The sequence below is a fragment of the Falco naumanni genome, chromosome 3 (assembly GCF_017639655.2).
Source record: "Falco naumanni isolate bFalNau1 chromosome 3, bFalNau1.pat, whole genome shotgun sequence".
NCBI classification, from domain to species: domain Eukaryota; kingdom Metazoa; phylum Chordata; class Aves; order Falconiformes; family Falconidae; genus Falco; species Falco naumanni.
Genome location: NC_054056.1, coordinates 90,958,644 through 90,977,031, shown reverse-complemented (window position 1 = coordinate 90,977,031; position 18,388 = coordinate 90,958,644). Strand labels below are relative to the sequence as shown.

Below are 18,388 nucleotides of genomic sequence, written 5' to 3'. Positions count from 1 at the left end.
CTGCTGAAAGTTGGGGTTAAATGACTTTCCTTATACCGCAGAGGAACTCTAGAAGACATGCAAGTAAAATCCAGTTCTCTAAGGCACCATTCAGCTTATCTAACCACAGGAGTGGACTTTCTGTCCTTGATGTCCTTCATCACACACCTTTTGCAGTTTGCAACAAAGCGGCTCAGAGATCGCATAGGCAGCAGCAGACTGTCTTCCTGCTGCTGCCAAGCAGTTCAGTTCTCTGCGCTGAATGAGCAAGAGGTCCTGTGGCGGTGTAGTGCAGCGTGTTTTCTGTAAAGACTTTGTCATTAATGCATACGCACAATCGGGCAGGGCAGGTCACTGGAACGTCCTTATTTTTGATATCTCCAAACTTTGCTCAACTTCACAACCCTAAAGCTATTAACTTAATGGAAGCTGGGTTTTGGGGGTGAGGGGGTGATGTAGATTTGTACCACAAGGTTGTAGATGTTAATCTTTTGGCTTTTAGAGCAAATGAACATTTTTTAAATTATTATTCCATAAAATTTGATGTTTTCATCTATGTAAGACAGACAAGGTTGAAACTCTTATCTTTAACCTTTAGGGTAATAAAGTGAATTGCTGCATAAGTAGGTCGCTGAATTCAGTGTAGACCATTAATATAGTGGCATGCAGTGTTTTGCCCAGTATTTTCTGGCAGCAAAAAAACTGAAAGACTGAAAATTTTTCAGGTTGAAGAGCAGAATGTGCCAAAGGGACTTCAGGAGAACAATACAGTGACCCAAGCTTTGGCTCCTGCTTTGCCTTCACCGACTTTTCCACTAGAAATTTTGTCTGATTCTGTCCTCTACCAGTCCTAAACTCAGAATTAATTTGGGTTTGTCTTGCAGAGTGTCATCAGTCAAACAGATGCAATTCAAAAGCTTAATTGCCTCCATCTCTTATGTTGCATCTAAATCTCCCCTTGCAGCCCTACTCATCTGGAGAACAGCTACTGAATCTGGTCTGTAAATTGATATGGAATAGTGTAACAATTATAGTAGTTTTAAGCTGACTACCTTTAAGACTACCTTGGTGGTCTTAAAAATTGAATTAGTAAAAAAGTTAAACTAGAAGGATGGGGGAAGAGTAGGGGGCTCTGTTGCCCAGGAGGCTGAGTTGCTCTGAGCGCTCTTCATGTCTTTGTGCAGCCAGTGGCCTTCTGGGCTCACATGCTTCCTTTTTTTTTATGTTGCAGTGCCATGTTGTTCTTAGCTGTTGCTTCCATTGTAATTTTTCACTTTATTTTCCCTGTTGCTGTCTAATCAGCTCATTTTCTCATTTATTCTTTCCTTGATTTCCCTTGATGGCTTCCAGCCATATGTTTTTTAGTGAACCATGAATTTTGAGAGTCAGAGATGAGGGGCAGTAAGTTTTTCTTGTGCCAGTTCCTGCTCAGAAAATCCCAGCTGTTTCTCTGCTCCTTGGCTCTTAAACTGGACCCTTGTCCCCGTCTGCCCCAGTGCTTCTCCCCATCCCTTCTCCCAACATAATCTGTTGTCTTTCTAACTCTTTTTACTCCCTGCCTGGTTTCTAGCTTTTCCTTGTGTGCTTTGATTCCAGCTTAGACTTGCAGTCTTTTACCCAGTTGTCAGTTTTCTGCTGGTTTAACATCACCCTTCCTTTCCAGCAGTAGTCTTTCATTTCAGGCTGCTTCTCACAAATGCTTTTCTTGTAGCTGGTCATTGTCCCCTCTGCCACGTTTCCCTGTTTGGTGTCAGGAGGGGACATGATGTCTCCGAAGGAGAGGGACAAGGAAAAACTCCCTGCTGCCATGCTTGGAAAAGACCCAGCTTTGGTCTGAGCAGTGAGAGCCGTGATTATAGAGAAAGCTATTCCCGGCCTCAGTTAGAACATGTCCAGTGTGTAATCCTCAGGAAATTAAGCTGCAGGGAATGTGCAAACGGCATTTATTTCCAAGAGCTTTTAGCTTTCAGGAATGGAAAAAGTTTTACCCCAGAAAAAAAAAAGCAAAAAAAAAAAAAAAGCAGTGTTGTCTTCTCCGATTTTTAGATTCTTCTCCAGAATATTGAATTATTAGAGCTTCTACAAGGAATAATAGTTTATTGTGACTAAAATTGCATTGATCTGTGATCTTTGTTCTCATAAACAGTGATTTTTCTTTCACTAAAAGTTTTTATGGATGTTGTGTGTGTATGTGGATAAGTATGCTTAAACTGAGATAGCTAGCATGGAAGATGTCATATAGACTGATGAAGGCTTGGCAAATTTATTAGCTATGTAAAATAAGGTCTACTAATGGGGATCCCAGTAGTAATACATGATCATCAGTATAAAGGCTAATTTGATTGGAATTTCATATGAAAGATATGCATATAAAGTGACTTTAGCACAGGTGTTTGAAAGTGCTATAAAAATTTGTTCGTTTGCATTTTTGTTTAAAAATAATTTTGAATGTAAAACAATGCTGTGTTTTTCAAAGAAAATATTCTTGCTTGAAATGCCAGTCTTTAGGTGAGTTTTCTAATGATGCTGATATATGTGAGATTAATTACATATACATTTTGTGTTTGAAAGAGTTATATAAAGCAGTGGGTTGTAATTGAGCAACTCTGAGATGTAATCCCAGCTGTCATTGATTCCTATGGTTTTAGGGCAAGTTAGCTTGACTCTTGCTGGTTGCAGTCCTCAAAGAAGTCTCATAGAAGTGCTGTGAGCAGAGTTATCACATTTTTTTCCATCTTTAAGGCACACTAATATACATGTTAGCTTAGTATAAAGTTTATGGTTAGACTGAAATTGCTTTGCAAATGAAGGATGATGCTGTCTCTGTCTCATATTTCTTCAAATATTCCTGGGATATCTTAGGAGTGTTTAGCATACAGACCTTTCGTATAGAACAAGATATTTAACTACTATGTAAACATCTGTTCTCTAAATGTTAGGAGTTAATTTGGAGCTGTTTGATTACTTCCTCTGCTCAGAAGACAGAGGTGACGCTGGCTCTGCGGAGCACATCGACGGCATACGCGCAGAGTGGCAGCAGGAGCTGCAGCAGAGCACTGCCATCAAGTTTCACTGTGATTCATTCAGAGCCCAAGTCTCCTTTTACCTCGGTCCAGATATTTTGCTCTGCCTCCCTCTCCCGTGTAATTATTCCTGAGCGCTATAGAGCACAACTTGAATCAAGGTTGTCTTCTTTAAACTGTAATTTTTGTATTGTGACAATGCTCTTTAATTAGAAGATTCAGCCTGATTGAGGGAAAACTCACTGTTGTTCCATACACACAACATGGCAGTTCAGGTACAGAGGTGTCGGGTAACTTGTCAGGTCCCATGGTTTCAAAATCACCCCAAACCTAACAGTAGCTGCCACAAAAAAAGGGGCATGCTGCCAGTGTCTTGTTCCAAACCGCACATATCCCTTCCCTGTATTGACTGTAGTTGCCGATGGATTTCACTGAGCTGGCTTGCCTGCAGCTGGTGGATGGATGGGAAACAGAGGGGGAGAGGGAAGGAAAGGTGAGCTTGTGGGCTTTGGCAGCAGCCTGCAGTTGCATGGAGTTAGGCCTCCATTAAAGCATGCCTCAGGCCGAGGTGGCTGGTGCCCTGCGCCCTGAAGCATGCGCACTCCTTACCTTCTTACAGTAAGGCATGCTTACAGTGGTGCAAGCTACACCGTGTAGTCTACTGAATGCGCTTTTGCGTTACCTTTTGTAGTCTTTCATAATGCAACTGCTTTCTTTGGTGCATTGAGAGTAACCTAACACACTTAATCGATGCATTTTCTCTAAATCCTGCTCATCAGAAACTGGTTAAACTAGTTTGCCGTTGGAATGCTCCCTTGTCCTCTCCTGGATCCTGTCCCACCTTCTGTAAATCATCACCTTCCTGAGGCTGCTGAACTTTCCCTCATATCAACTAGGCTATGGTTTCTATCTTGAAACTTAAGTCTTTGCTTTGTCAACCAGAGAGAAAGCTTTTTTATTTATGGAAGCTTTTCAAAGCCTTATTAGCCATGTCTTTTAAAGCTCCCCAGCCCTTCGTTCTGGGAGGAAAGACATGCCACTTGCTAGAGTTTCTTCATGGCTAAGTAAACTGCACTCTCAGGCTGGGCAGTTTTCTGTTTGGGAGAGAAATGAGCAGGCATGATTTCCTGATCTTTCTTGTACTGTGGTATACACAGAGTTCCTGTTACTTATTATTTTCAGTCCAAACTGATTAACAGCAAAGCTCAGAATTTACAATTGCAGTTTCTGCCAGGGTCTCAGCAAACCCATCTCTATTTAAGATACTGTCTACAGTCAGTGAGCAGTAAGGGTTTTACTGTTGAAACTGTTGCTCTCTGTACCCCTGTATCAAACACTGAACTTAGTCCCTGTGCGTAACATACCAGTCTCATTTTAATTCCTGAAAAGTTCCTGATGCTGTATTTATTGAATTTGGATATTCTGCTGTTGCACTTGAATAAATCTTTGAAGTTAAATAGATATGATGCTGAATACAAACAAAAATGATAAGGTAAAAGGCAGGTTGAATGTAAGTACCTAATCAGCATTGTTAGTGAACCGGTTCAGATTTTCTGTTCAAGGAAATTCTATGGAAGATAATTTTGAGAGAATGTTAATTGTTCTTACATAAAAATGTTTAATTAAAAAAAACACACTTATCTGAAACTATACTATAGTTAAAGGTAAAAGGAGAATACTTTTAAAGTAACACAGAAACAAATTGTTACTGGATGTTTTTATAAACAGAAATTATGGTAATTCAGAAGGCAAATTATTGAGGGAAGAGATCTGAGCATTGCAGAGGCTGTTATTTTTTGGTTTTCCCATAGGAACATGGTAGTATTGTATGGAATATTGGTGCTTAGTTTGCTTCTCACTGGAGGGAGGTTGCTTTGGAAATCCTTTTTGGAAAAAGTCACTATTACAAAATGCTAGCAGTTTCCAGCTCTGTTTCTAAATTATTGGTTTTCTTATTATTTTAAATGAAGTAGGGATAAGAAGACTTTGAAGAATTGTTATTGACCTGAAAGTTAATCCACTGATGAGTCAGATAATGCCACACAGGACTCCCTGAGTAAAAGAGCAATGACCATAAAACAGATATCAGGGGTCACCGAACTCATGTGGGAAGTCAGTGAAGGAGACAAGGAGGTGGTCATTTGTTTATGGATGGCCATCCTTCAGGAGAGAGGAGAGTTCTGCAATGAATTCTCCAGGTCTTGTAGTAACGGTTACTATAAATCTTAACCCAAGGAAAGAGGTTGCTGATTAAACTAAGAGAATCAGTTTGAAAAGCAAAGAGAAAATAATCTTGTATTTATCTTGTTGAATCAGTTTACAATTAGAAACTCAATATAGAATCAAATTAGTCTTTTGTCTTTTTAGCAATGTAGGAGTTTTCTCTCTCCCCGCCTTCCTCCTTTGCTTCTCTAAATCTTATCACTTGTGATTACTGAAGATCCAATAGAGTCCTTGTATGTTTTTGCAAAGCTGCAAGGATTTGTTCTTGCTCCCTGGCTCATTTCCCAGGTTTCACCTACAAAAGATCCCCTGCGTTTCAAGAAGAGCTGCTCTGTTCTGTTTTCTCATCCTTCTACAGTGTTCCATTATTTGTTCAGTAGCTGCTCTGTTATCCCTTGGAGATGGGGGCAGCTGTCATATGAAACACTACAAGTATTGTCATCCACTTATGGAAAATCCTATCTCGGTTAGGCACAGTTTTAGCCTAGAGTTCTTTACAGGCTAAAAAGTTTTAGAGAGATTTGAGAAGAAAATTCTATTCAGTAAATATAGCATTTTTCATTTAGAGAATACCTTTTTTTGTAAATGGTAGTCTGAAAAACTGCATTCGTTTTAGGTATGTAACTTAGGAGTGTTTCACAGTTTTAAGAATATGTAAACTTGATGTAGAAGTGATAAAATTGTCTCTTCACTGGACTGTTATTGTAAGCAAAAGTTTAATATTGCAGCTTCTCCTTTAAATACCGGCACACTTGGAAATTTTGGAAAGGTTAGTCTGTGGCATAAGCACTTTTTTGTAACATATTTGTATAATGTTGAATCCCAGATGGACTCAAAGGAGCAAAACGATTTAAGCCTTTAACCAGCATGCAAGGGTATTTTAATGAAAATTAGTCTGATCTTTCCTTTGAAGCTGTGCATGTGCTGAAAAGGAATGCTACAGATATTCCTGTAGGTAATGCTGGGGACTTATCTAACATTACTTATGTTAGATTGCTAACTCTTGAAACCATGTGTTTAGTCTTAATCGATATGATAATCAACTGCTCTCTGTTCTATTATGATTTCTTAATCTTATTAACCTAAATATTTCCTATTAATATTTCCATCTGTGACACTTCCGTTAGGTAACTGCTGACAGATCTAAATCAGTCTAAGCCTAGTAAGAACAGTGGAGTTGCTGCAAACTCAAGAGATGGTCTGTTTCAAGATTTGCACAATCACTTATTTCTAAATGGTATAAGGAAAGGAGTTGAAATAATCTTTTGGATTGTTATAATTATGGTTATTCACCCACTTAGTACTAGTGACTTCAGGTGTGGTTAGTGGCTTCCCTTGCTCCCTTTTCTGAATTCTGTGTTCCTGTCCTTGCTTCCAGAACATTGCCCAGCACCATCTCACCAGAACCCTGTTTTCATTTTCTCCAGTGGTCGTTTCCCTTTTGTTTTTTTCCAGCCTTTCCTTTTATTGTTTCTCCACTCTCATCATCTTGTATGTATGTCACATCAGGAGCTCACTTACTAATGTACCAAGTAATGTGCTTTTCCTGGAAGTGCACACTTTCTGAAACAATTTAATGGTTCCTCTTTCAGGATGAGTTCCTTACGTGCTGTTCTGTCTGTGTCCAAACTTGGCATAAGCAGCCCAGGACAGGAAATACACCACTGTTTATACAAGATGAAATGCATAAATTGTCTTTGATTTGTTTGAAATGCAAATGGCTGTACGCTTTGTCAAGAGAACCTGAGATGTTCTTTGTTATTTTATTTCCTTTTTAGATGCACTGTATTTGCCAGCATCAGGGACAGCAAAGGAAGAAGCAGCTCAGGGAGAACCTGACTGCCTTGCGAAATATTTCAGTGTTGTTTGGTGTAAGGCATCAAAGAAAAAGCACAAGAAGTGGGAAGGAGATGCTGTTCTTATTACAAAAGGAAAGTCAGTAATATTGAAAGATATGGAAGGCAAAGACATTGGAAGAGGTACTGTAGATTTGCATACTTCTGTAAGTGAACAACTAGCTTAAAATTACCGTGCGGTGAAAAAAGAGACCCAGCTTTTTAGATAATTTCGAGTTCTCCGTACCAATGTCAACCACATGATGAAAGAACAGTAGGGGTTTTTTTTGGGGGGTGGTGTGGGGAGAGACTGAAAGAAAGCTTTATATTTCTTATGTATAAGGCAGATGCATGGGGGAGGCTGGGGCAGGCTGAATAACATTATTCACAGAAACACCAAATGCTAGTCCAAGGAGAGGATCTGGAAATGAACGGCTGTACTAATTCAACAGAGATGCCAAATGAGGGATGACTAGTTGATTTTGGTTGCTCGCATAGTGCATCAAAGAAGGTCTTAAAATTAGGGGAGAATATACAGGTAAGTTCCTTTTAGATATTCCAGTCAGTAATGGTAATCGGGAATGTCTGAGGTTGGATCTGTACTTTTCAGTCAGTCAAACAACTAAAAATATTATCTTTATCGGAAAGACAAGCAAACAGCAACATTTTCCAGCCCAGCCAAAGTCAACTGTGTAGCAATTTTTAGTCTTGTAGTTTTAGCAGCAGCTGCTGCTCTAAGACACAGTTTGGGTTGATATCAGAGTTAAAAATAAGACTTGCAAACTATAGGCTGCAATCAGCTTGAGGCAGTATTTTTTTACAGAAAGCAAGGCAAGAATTAACTTTGCTAACTGAGCCAAAGATATTTTGTAAAGGAGTAGGATTGGACAATGTTGCTACAAAACATAATTTGATTATTTTTAGGGCTGAGGTGGCTTCTCTGTGCTTTTGTTACAATCATGATATTGTGAGCCTTCTTAGGACGAGGCAGTTTTGATTTGTGAATCAGTCTGTGACTTAGAAGTTAATTTAAATGTATTTATAGCAAAGCAATATATGTACAGGCTTGCTTGTTTTTTAAAAAGGCAGAGAGAAAGAGAGTAATGCCTGGAATGCATCAGCCACCACCCTGTTGTTCTTGTGTTTTTTCAAGTCCTGTCTTCTTGAATTAGCAGAAAACACAACAGAAAAATGAATATTCTGAGTTTTGCTGGTAAAAGTCTTTCTGCTGTGTTTGATGGTGTCAGGGAGCACAGTGATACCAATGTCATTGGTGCTAACTTGCCTATTCAGAGTTGCTTTCAATGCTCATTCATACTAAGGAAAAAATAAATTGACCAATTTAGGTAACCTAAGTTTGAAATTTCTGCAATTATTCTACAAGCCCATTGAGTGAGAAGGAAAGGTCCAGTAGTGGTTACCTCCAAAATTGTACTTAATGATAGGAAGTTTACAGTGAGTGTAGATGAGCATCCAGGATTATTATTTTTAAATGGGAAGAAAAGGGCAAAGGAAGATTATTAATTTTTTTTTTTTTCAGGCACACCAGGGCTGGATCTAAGAAGGGGAATGGGAACCTAAAACCAGCACAGCCTGTAGCTTGTTTTGAAGGCAGCGGAACACGTTGCTTGTTTTTCTCCCCTGCAAATGTCCTAATGCCTTAATAATGTATTGCAAAGAATTTGGGAAATGGTCTCTTGTAATTTTCTGTATGTTATAGAAACAGTTGTTTCTGGCAGCTGCATAAACATTTGAGCTTTATAGGTTTGCTTTTTGCCTTTCCTAAGTTCCCATGTACCCTTAAAGCTCATCCTGTCTTAGGATTAAACTCTTCAAACCGGAATCCAGAAGATCCTGCACAGGGATACGCTTGAATTCAGTACGTTCAGCCTGAAGTTATGTAGAGGCATACAGAAAACAAAAATGCAGAGCAATGAAGAGGTCATAAATGCCCTCTCCAGGCATCTCATTTAGGAAGGCACGTGCATTCTCTTGTGTTCAGACATCTTCAGTTCTTTCCTGAAAGCAAGTGTTCTTTCAAGATCCAAACAAGATTTGCTGTGCACTTTTTTAGTACATTTAGAGGAGGGGGAAAAAACCACCCCCCTTTCCCTTTTGGCCAGACTGTTTTTCAGCACTTGCTTAGGCTGTGAAACACCTCAGTAATTTTTTTCTGTAATTCAAATCCAGATCTTCACCTTCCAGCCTCCCACATTCCCATTAGTGGGAGACCTGAGCTTTGCAAACAGCTCCCAGCAGTCTTTATATGTAGTGTTTGTTGGATAAAATATGTGTAAAACCTTGGGAGGTGTTGCCTCTTTCACAGGTGAGTGCTTTAACTGCTGGTCTACACAGTCATGCTTTTTATTTTTTTGGCCCAACTGAGGACCCAAGCCTATTTATCCGAAGTGGCACAAATTCAAGTTGGAATAAAGAACTTGATTTGAATTTTGAGGTAGAGATGTGGCTTTGACCTCCCTGAGTTAAGAAAATAAATTAGGTATGTCTCCTTTTTCTTATGTGAGAGCTTCAACCACTAGAATGCTATTTAAAATGAAGAACCACCACTCTCCTACATCTTTATCTTAAAAGAAAGTGGCAGCTGTAGCTGTATTTTGTAATGAGACTAATAATATGTGTTAGCTGCTCTGAGAATGCCCACCTGATAGAGTCCTTAAGGGGACATGGAAGAATGCATCACCTCCGCGGTGGGTTTTTGAATGAACGAACTATTGAGCTGATTGATAAATCCTGGCAATTATCAGAGCATGTATGTTTCAGAGCATGTGTAGAAGTAAAGATTTCAGATGCATATGAATCCTTAATGGTAAAAAGCTAATTTAGAATTATTTTAAAAGTAGAATATTCTGTTTAGATCAACAGCAAGAGGGGCTAGTGGTGCTCTTGTTGGGGCATGAAAGGAAGGAAGAAGGACCTGGAATGGTTATTAGTTTTAAGCAAGTTTAAAACTAAGGCAAGCTGCTAGATTTTATGATATGGGGCTGCTTTTTATAAATTCTCTTAAATGGATATTTGACATTCAGTAGAATTGATTGTGGATGAGGATGATTGAATATTTGCTCACATATTCCACTAATTCTGATTGTTAACACTCAAACGTCAAACTCTGTTAAGGAGGAAAAGGCTGTGAGTTCATGTGTGTAACAAATTGAATGCTTAAGAATCTGATACCTGTTCACAGTTTTGTTTTTCCTTCCTGCAGATGAGTACTGGTGTTAAGGAAGTAGTATTTGCTGTGTTCTCCTAATTGATACATTTTTGTATTCTTTTAGGTACTGGATATAAATCTAAAGAGCTAGACAGTCTTGATGAAGGTCAAACACTGGTGGTTGGAGGAAAAGAAATTGAAGTGATGGGTGTAATTTCGGTAGATGACTTCAGCAGTGGCAGGTGTTTTCAGGCAGGAATAGGAGCTCATGACACAATCCCAACTGCTTTATCTCAAACTAATACGAAACCATTCTGTAAACCATTCAAAAGTGTCTGTCAACCCAATACTAAAGAGGGTATGTTCAAAGATTCTCAAAGCTACAAACCTCGCCATGATCCAAATGCTTCAAGTAAGATTCAGATTTTTAAGTTTCTTTAACCATCCTCTGAGTCTCAAAATAACATTGAATGTGTAACCAAAATTTTCGTGTTCTCCAATGTATTAGTGAAGTTTTTCTGACATACAGTACTAGTGTTTCTGTCAATACCATGTTAGGATTTTATCATGTGTGTTTCTAACAAGTACTGTGCGCCACGTAGTTTCTCATAGTTGTTACAGATGGCTGTATAAACAAGTTAGAGTGGCTTCTGAGAGTTTTGCCCAGAAAAATTAGTTTCTTCATCAGACAAACACTCTGACATGCTACAACTTCTAGATGAGTTCCAGCTTCCCACTAGGGTCAGTGAAGCACTGACATAATATGGCAGCACGGTGGATGTTCAGTAACAAAGAAGCTAAGCCAGATTCAAAGAATCGCTTCTGATGGTGCCTGATTCTTCAAAGCCAATGAGTGTAACTATACTGCCCAAACTCAGCCAAATACATTTTAGAATAAAAGTTTTGTTTTATAATGCTAGAAGTACCGTGTGCTGAAGAGCCATGAAAGTTCACAAATTACGTAGTTAATACAGTTGTTGTGATAGGGATCCTGTAAACATTTGATAGCTGCGGGAAGTGGTGTTGCTTATCTAAATGAGAAGTACTCTCTCGTCTTGTCAGTAACAAACCATTTAGGAGCTATATTCTGCTGATGGCATTATCTTTCGGATGGAGGATAAAAATGAGATTAAAGAAATGTTACTAAAGCAGAGCCATGCCTATAAAAAAAAAGAAAAAAGTTTGTTCTACATTCTTGCTATAGTTATACCTCCATCCTACCTCTTACCCCATATCCTGATACTATGGGACTTTTCAGAACTAGTGTTTGGCTGCTATGTAAATAAACAATGAAATCTTAATCAAATGCTAGTTAATGATATCACTGGCCCTTTTGTAGAGCAGCCTTATTACGACCAGCTTCTGGTTTGAATTCCACTTGAGTATGTTGTATCTGAGAGTGTTCCTTCCTGTATTTGCAAGATGATACTTCATTAGCTTTCTAACGTAAAATCTGGCAAAGAATTGATATATCCAGCACTCAAATTAACTTCTTTGCTGTTTCTGCACTAGTCTGTTAAAAAGCTTCATTTTCATTCTAGTTGTCTCCTGTGACTTCTCTTCTGGTGAATTTGCGTACCTCCTATGAGATTTGGAGAGCCCTCAACACATCAATAGGTTGGACTCTCAGTCGTTATTGTTGCTTACACAGGAGAATCACATAGTTTATTTAACGCCTTGTTGCATAACCTCTTTCAGAAGGAATGGAGATACTTTACTAGACCAGGACCTTGGTATTGGAACAGTTAGAGGTTTTCCTGTTGAGGTCTGTGCTAATAGTTGATTAAAATGCTCCTTCTTCAAAATGGAAAGCCATTTATCCCTGTGCTCAGTAGAACAGAGCGCAGTGACAAGGATGTAAAGCCACATGTTCCACAGATGATTTCTAAGCTTTTAGACTATTGCTCATCTAAGCCTTGTTTCTTCCCCATCTCTGAGGCTGCAAAATTTTGTCAGAAAAGTTATTTTTTTGTCACCGCTGGCTCTTGTACATATACACGTGCAATTTGATGTAATCCATCAGAACTCAGCCCTTTGTCAGTAGGAAACAAAATCTTCTTGAATGATAGAAGCCTTCAACCAACCTATTCCTATGGATCAATTATCAATATAGGTTGAGTGACATAAAATACAAGCAGCTATAAATTGCTTTCTCATTCTGTCCTCTGACAATATAACTTTTCATTGAAGATGTGTAGCAGCAATATAAGCAACCTAGTATGGACATTGTCTAGCAAAATTAGGACGTTAGAGTTTGTAAACAAATTATGGTAAGCAAAACTGTTACTCAGATGTAGCCCAACACTTCATGTTCTCTTTGCCTCTGTATATCTTCAAACCTGTCAACTTCTTTTATTCATGCACTGTGGCAGCCTTTGTCAGCTCACTCTGTCCTTACCAATTTTTTTTAAATAAATTGTTGTCTTTTTATCTCTGTTTCTCAGGCAGAGTAATCTTTCTGTGCAGCTACAAGAATATCCCCTTGAAATGCAGTGTCTAGACCTTATGTAGGTCATTGTGTATGTTCTTTTTCTTGAACTTTCCATTCAGAAGCCTTTTAGTACTTCTGATTTAACTCTACACATTCAAAGCATCATACAACATTTATTAGCAAGGCGGTTTCTCCTCATCATAAAAATAATACTCAAATTTCTCAGTTTGTCACCTTTATCTTTGAGAGAAGTGCAAACTATTTGGAAATCCTCTGTAAAAGGATTTTTTATTTAGAAGGCTATCTAGATGCTCTGTTGGTAAATTCATTTTCTGTCTGAGAATGGTCAATATATTAAACGGTATTTTTAACAGTCATTAGATCATAGACTTTATTCTGTAGCTGTTAGAGAAATAATACCCTTTGCTAACAAACTAAAAATAATGTTTTTGTGCAATACTTGCATGTGTTTTGAACTTCAAGATTCTCTAGTCATGCCAAGACCAAATGCAAGTCATCAGTGGATGTTCAATAAGGCTGGTCTACCTATGGTGGATGTAGTTGTGGATCCTTACATTGCAAATAATCTCCGACCACATCAGAAAGAAGGAATTATATTTCTATATGAATGTGTAATGGGAATGAGGTAAGACAATAATTATCCTTTTGGCTTTCAATACCTGTAATATTTTCATGTCGATGTTTGAAATGAGACAATTTGAACAGGAAGATTTGAGCAATTGTTCAATTAAGTAATATTAGTAGTTTTCCCCCAGTAAAGGTTGCACAAGTTTTTTCTGACCTGTATAATAGCATCATGCTTGCTATGACTTTGCCAGATGTGTTGGGAAGCCAGTGCCTCAAAAGGCCTGTGAGTTCTACTGCAAATACAAAGTCCTGTAAACACGGATACGATTAATCTATGCTAAAGAACACTGCTTTCTGGGATTTATAATTCATAGTTATTCATATAATTTATAATTCAGGCATTTAGAATAAAGAAGCTGTTATATCAACCTGCTGAAAAAGACACAGTACTATTCTCAAAAGAGTTTTCTCAAGTTATAGATTCCTTAAGGTATATACAAGTGTTAAAAAAATTAGAATATTAATTCTAAAAGCAGATTGAAAATACTTGGTTTTGGAAGACTAAAGCATTAATCTACAAAACGAGGAATTTCACTCTAAGGTCTTCTGGTATAACTGAATGAAAACCTACAGTAGAGCATGATAAATATAAATAGGTTCTTTCTACTTCAGAAAACAAGTACAAGAAGCAATTCCCTAAACCAGCTGTAAATAATTATAGCTATGTCTTTTAAAATGTTACCACCAGCTACTTATATCTTACAGAGTTAGTGGCAGATTTGGAGCTATTCTTGCTGATGAGATGGGCTTAGGAAAAACATTGCAATGCATTGCACTTGTCTGGACTCTTCTGCGTCAGGGGGTCTATGGATGCAAACCTGTACTAAAGCGAGCACTAATTGTCACCCCTGGGAGTCTGGTAAAAAACTGGAAAAAAGAATTTCAGAAATGGTTGGGAAGTGAAAGGATCAAAGTCTTTACAGTTGATCAGGTAAGATTTATTTCCAAAAGGGGATTAGCTCGTATTTGGCTCTGAATATAGGACTTGTGCTCCAACACCCCCCTTTTTTTTTCCAACCAGAGACCAAAACTAGTAATTCTCTATTAATATTTATTTGTAATACTTTATTTTACCTTCAAGTAATTGTTTACATGGGCATTTAGCTGTCAGTAACCAGATCATAGCTCAAGCTCACCTGCCTGTGTAGCTTATGTCTATCTTATCTTTCCTCAAGCTTTTATCTTTGAAGATGTAAAAGGTGACACACTCCTCCTTGTGCCTCTTCGGTTTAAGGAGCTTTTTGTTGTCTATCAGAGTACACACCTTCCCTGCTTTATATACCAGAGCACCTACCTTGACTGACTTGTACTCCATTTCTGTGGTAGTTGCTTTTGTTCTGTACTGCAAACTTTTCCGCCTTTGTTTCGGCTGTCTGTTTTAGGTTACTTCAGAAGGTTATTCCTTTTATTGTCACTGCCAAGAATCAGGTTTCTGTAGGGGTGATTTAAAGTCTCATGAGTTACCAGGCCTAGAGTCTCAGTGTTAGATAGCGTGAATATCTCCCATCTCTAGAAGAACGCAGACAAATACAGATCTTAATAAAGGAGCAGGATGATGCTGATCCTTGTCCCCTTTTACAGTGGAGCTCTTCCTGCTGGTAAAGACACTCCCATGTTCCTGTAGTGCCTGGATGAATCCTATAGGCTGACAAAGTACTTCACCTTTTAATCTCCTTGGTATACCTTTAGAGTCCTGACTTTGTTTCTGAAACACGGAACCCTCTCCATCCTTTACTGCAAATTCTAGCATAGACTCTGTGCTTCAGCAGCCTTTATTGACTGCATCAGACAGGAAAGCACCTGGCCAAGTAAAAGACAAAGGAGTTTGAGTGAGGCTGTGACATTACTGATGGAGGGCTTTCTCTGGGAGAGAGACACATCTTGCTCTGGTTATCCAGTAAGGCTTTCTTGCCATGGAAATTTTCCAGTTAAGCATGGTTCAATATCTCAGTCACAGGGCTGGGACCTCTCAGCACCAGCATTCATGAAGCTGTGAACAGGAGACTTGCTTATGCCTTCATTAATGCCTCTGAAACTTTCAGATTCAAGTTCTGTTTTTTATAATTTACCCTCTGGTATTTCTTTTCCTGAGACTTCTAGTCCCCATGTCCATATGGAGTGAGCATTCATAGCAGAAAGGAAAGAGAAGGTGTTTGGCAAACTGTGGTTTCTATATGTACATTCAGCAGTCTGCTGTACCCGTACTTTTCCCTTGCTCCTATGTATTTGGATTGTGCCAGTGGAAGGAAGTGGAGAATTTATAGTATCTGCATTGCTGCTTGCAACAAAGATAAAGATATTTATTTTCCAAAATTGTTTTTCAATCTAATAGTTCCATAAAAGTAGATTGAAGAAAAAAATTCTAAAGATTACCAGATTTCTTACACCAACCAGATTTGCTCTTAGTTTCTTTCATTATCCTTATTGCTTGTATGGAAGAGTGACTATTTCAGATGAAATGAAAGTTTTCAAACTGTCTTTAAACTCTTTTGTGGGGTGTACAAAATTTTGTAACAATAATAATTTCTTTGAATTCCGCTCATTATTGTCAAACCCTTGAAATTACTTAACCTACTCATCTTCCCCTGAGGACAGTCCACTAACAGGTGCTCTTTGTGTCATTTGCTTTCCTTAGTAACTTGCTTCAGGATCTGGAAATGAAGCAAACTGACATGTTAGTAACTGTAACATAATATAGGTTAGGGTGAGAAACAAGATGTTTCTAAAAGAAGTGGTTACAAAGCAAAATATAATATGGCAACATTTTAACCTGAAAAGGTACTTAGAAATAATTGAACGTTTTCTTGCAGTTTTTATGAATAATGTTGGGAGGAGAAAACCTGAATTTGCTGACAGTTACTGTGACCCAATATGACAGTAACTTCCATTTTCTTTTCATTTGAATAACTTTAATATTCTTACTCATCTCATTGGAGCCATTTGGATTGATGACACTCAGCAGCTTTTAAGATTGTGTTCCCAAATAGCAAGGAATACATTGTCATGCCAAAGGAAGTCACAATATGACTTCCCTGGGGTATAATGAGGTATTTCAAAATAATTTACTGTCTATCTTCTCTGGAAAACCAGCAATTACCATACTGTTATTTCTCTAGGATAACTTAAAAGGAAGAGCTTGTCTCAAAGATTTTTTCTATTCTTGCCTATGAGGAACACAATCAAAGAACTGGCAGACTTTTTAAAATGTGTTAGGCATGTTTTCCTCACTTTCATGCTGAAACACCATGAACTGATCCTAACCATTCAGTAACAGACTTCAGAAAAACAGGACATTATGCACTTTTAAAATGTGATTACAGTTTACTTCTGTTACAATGCAAATGTCATGTAGAGGACACTGCTTTTAAAATGAAGGCATCCCCACAAAGGTTGCATTTAGGTTTTGTTAATCCATGTTCTCAGCATTTGAGACGTGTTTGAGAGCATAACTCCTTTATCTGTTTGCAGAGTTTCACCTCTGCTGGGGTTGTTTTTAAAACTGGGGGTTTTAATTCAAAGTATCTGGAGAATTAATTAAAGATTTACATTGCTTCATGATTCAGCGTTTTTTGATTTAGACTTCACTGGTTACCTTGGACTTGGACTAATGCAAAGAAAGGTCTGTTCAGAGAGTAAGTTTGGGACATGGAGCTCTAATACTGATTGACAGATGCTCCATATGTGGCCCTGGGCAACTCACTTAAACCTGTCAAGTCACTTTGGGTAATTGTGAAAATGGAGGCTATAACACACACATGTCTTGCAGCCAGTTAAGAGGATGAATTAATTACTTGAAATTAACTTTTAAATTTACTTTAATTTTTAGTCCATCATCCACTGCTGCTGTTGTACACAGCAGGGAATATATTATATTTGGCTGCAGGGGGCTTATAATATGCCAAGACTCTCCTGCTTTTTTTAAGGGATTCAAACAGTCCAGAGCAGTTGATGATTTACTAGCAGAAGGATGTTGGAGGCAGCTCCCCAGTGCTTCAGCACTTTCCCTGTAGTCTCAGTTTACAGCCCGAAAGTGCAGGAAAACAAAATTCTTTCTGAACCCTGAGCACCTTCTGATGCTTGACCATCCCAAGAGAAGGTCAGAGAGGCATTGTCCCTATCTTCAAGGCTATAATGTGGAGCCTGAATACTATGGAGGGACAACTTTGGGTGTTGCCTACAGGGCTCCTCTGTCCCTGTGTTCCTGTGTTGGGAATTTTTCTGCTCCTATTTTGAAAATGGAAATAAAAACATAGCCAGAAAACAGGACAGGGACACTTAGGTCCAGCCCAAACACCTGGGGAAATCAGTGAATGCCCTTGTTACCTGCTCCTTACTATTCCCTCTTTCCTTCTGAATGTGTGCTGGGTCTCTTCACGACCAGCATGTGAGGACTGATCTACCTCAAGGTACTTGGTGAGATTAATGTGCCAGATTCAGCCCATAGATTCATCTGAATCAACAGCTAGGAGGCTCTAAAGGTGATAATTAAGTGGTGCTGCTTTTACAGTGTATTACACCATCTGGCTCCAGACTTAGTTGTCTGTGTTTGGTAACTGATCTTGTTTGGAAATAAAAATACCTTCTGAGGGTCTAGCTTGATTTGCTTTCACGATTAAAGAGGTCCTGCAGCTTGTCAGCTGCACCCATAGCCTGCTTAGTTAGTGAACACTGTTAGGAATTAGAAGGAGCATGGAGGGAATTAGCGTCTAGAGCCAAGTGGAAAGGTGAGAGATGTGCCCACAGTAGATTTTTCCACTTTTACATGTAATTGCAAGACAGTTAAGCAATCCCAGTATGTTCACAGCTCTGCACAGAAATGTAACTATTACCAGGATTTTTTTCTGGGAAAAGCTCCCTGTTTTAAATAGACTTTTAAATAGAAAGTCATTACAGTGACTTTCTATTTAGTGTGTCTGTTTCCTTCAACAGACATCAAAAGTCTAGATGTCTGTTGAAGGGAAAGGGTTTGAAGGGTATATAAGAGTAGAGGGGCTCACAGACATCTTCTGACCAGTAATACAGGGTTTAGAAATTAATTGCATTTATTTACCAGTAGATGAGCATGTTTTCTGTGGCTGGT

At 38.5% G+C, this 18,388-nt stretch overlaps 1 protein-coding gene across 2 annotated transcripts in view; it reads left to right on the top strand.

Annotated features, from left to right (window-relative positions):
- The window catches only part of RAD54B (RAD54 homolog B), a 70,042-nt gene that overhangs the window by 36,400 nt on the left and 15,254 nt on the right, over window positions 1–18,388 (top strand). For both annotated transcript variants that reach the window (XM_040586201.1, XM_040586202.1), the window contains 4 exons: window positions 7,004–7,204; window positions 10,354–10,641; window positions 13,144–13,306; window positions 14,014–14,239. In XM_040586201.1, the coding sequence (XP_040442135.1) occupies window positions 7,004–7,204; window positions 10,354–10,641; window positions 13,144–13,306; window positions 14,014–14,239 (878 nt within the window). The remainder of the gene's footprint in view (window positions 1–7,003; window positions 7,205–10,353; window positions 10,642–13,143; window positions 13,307–14,013; window positions 14,240–18,388) is intronic.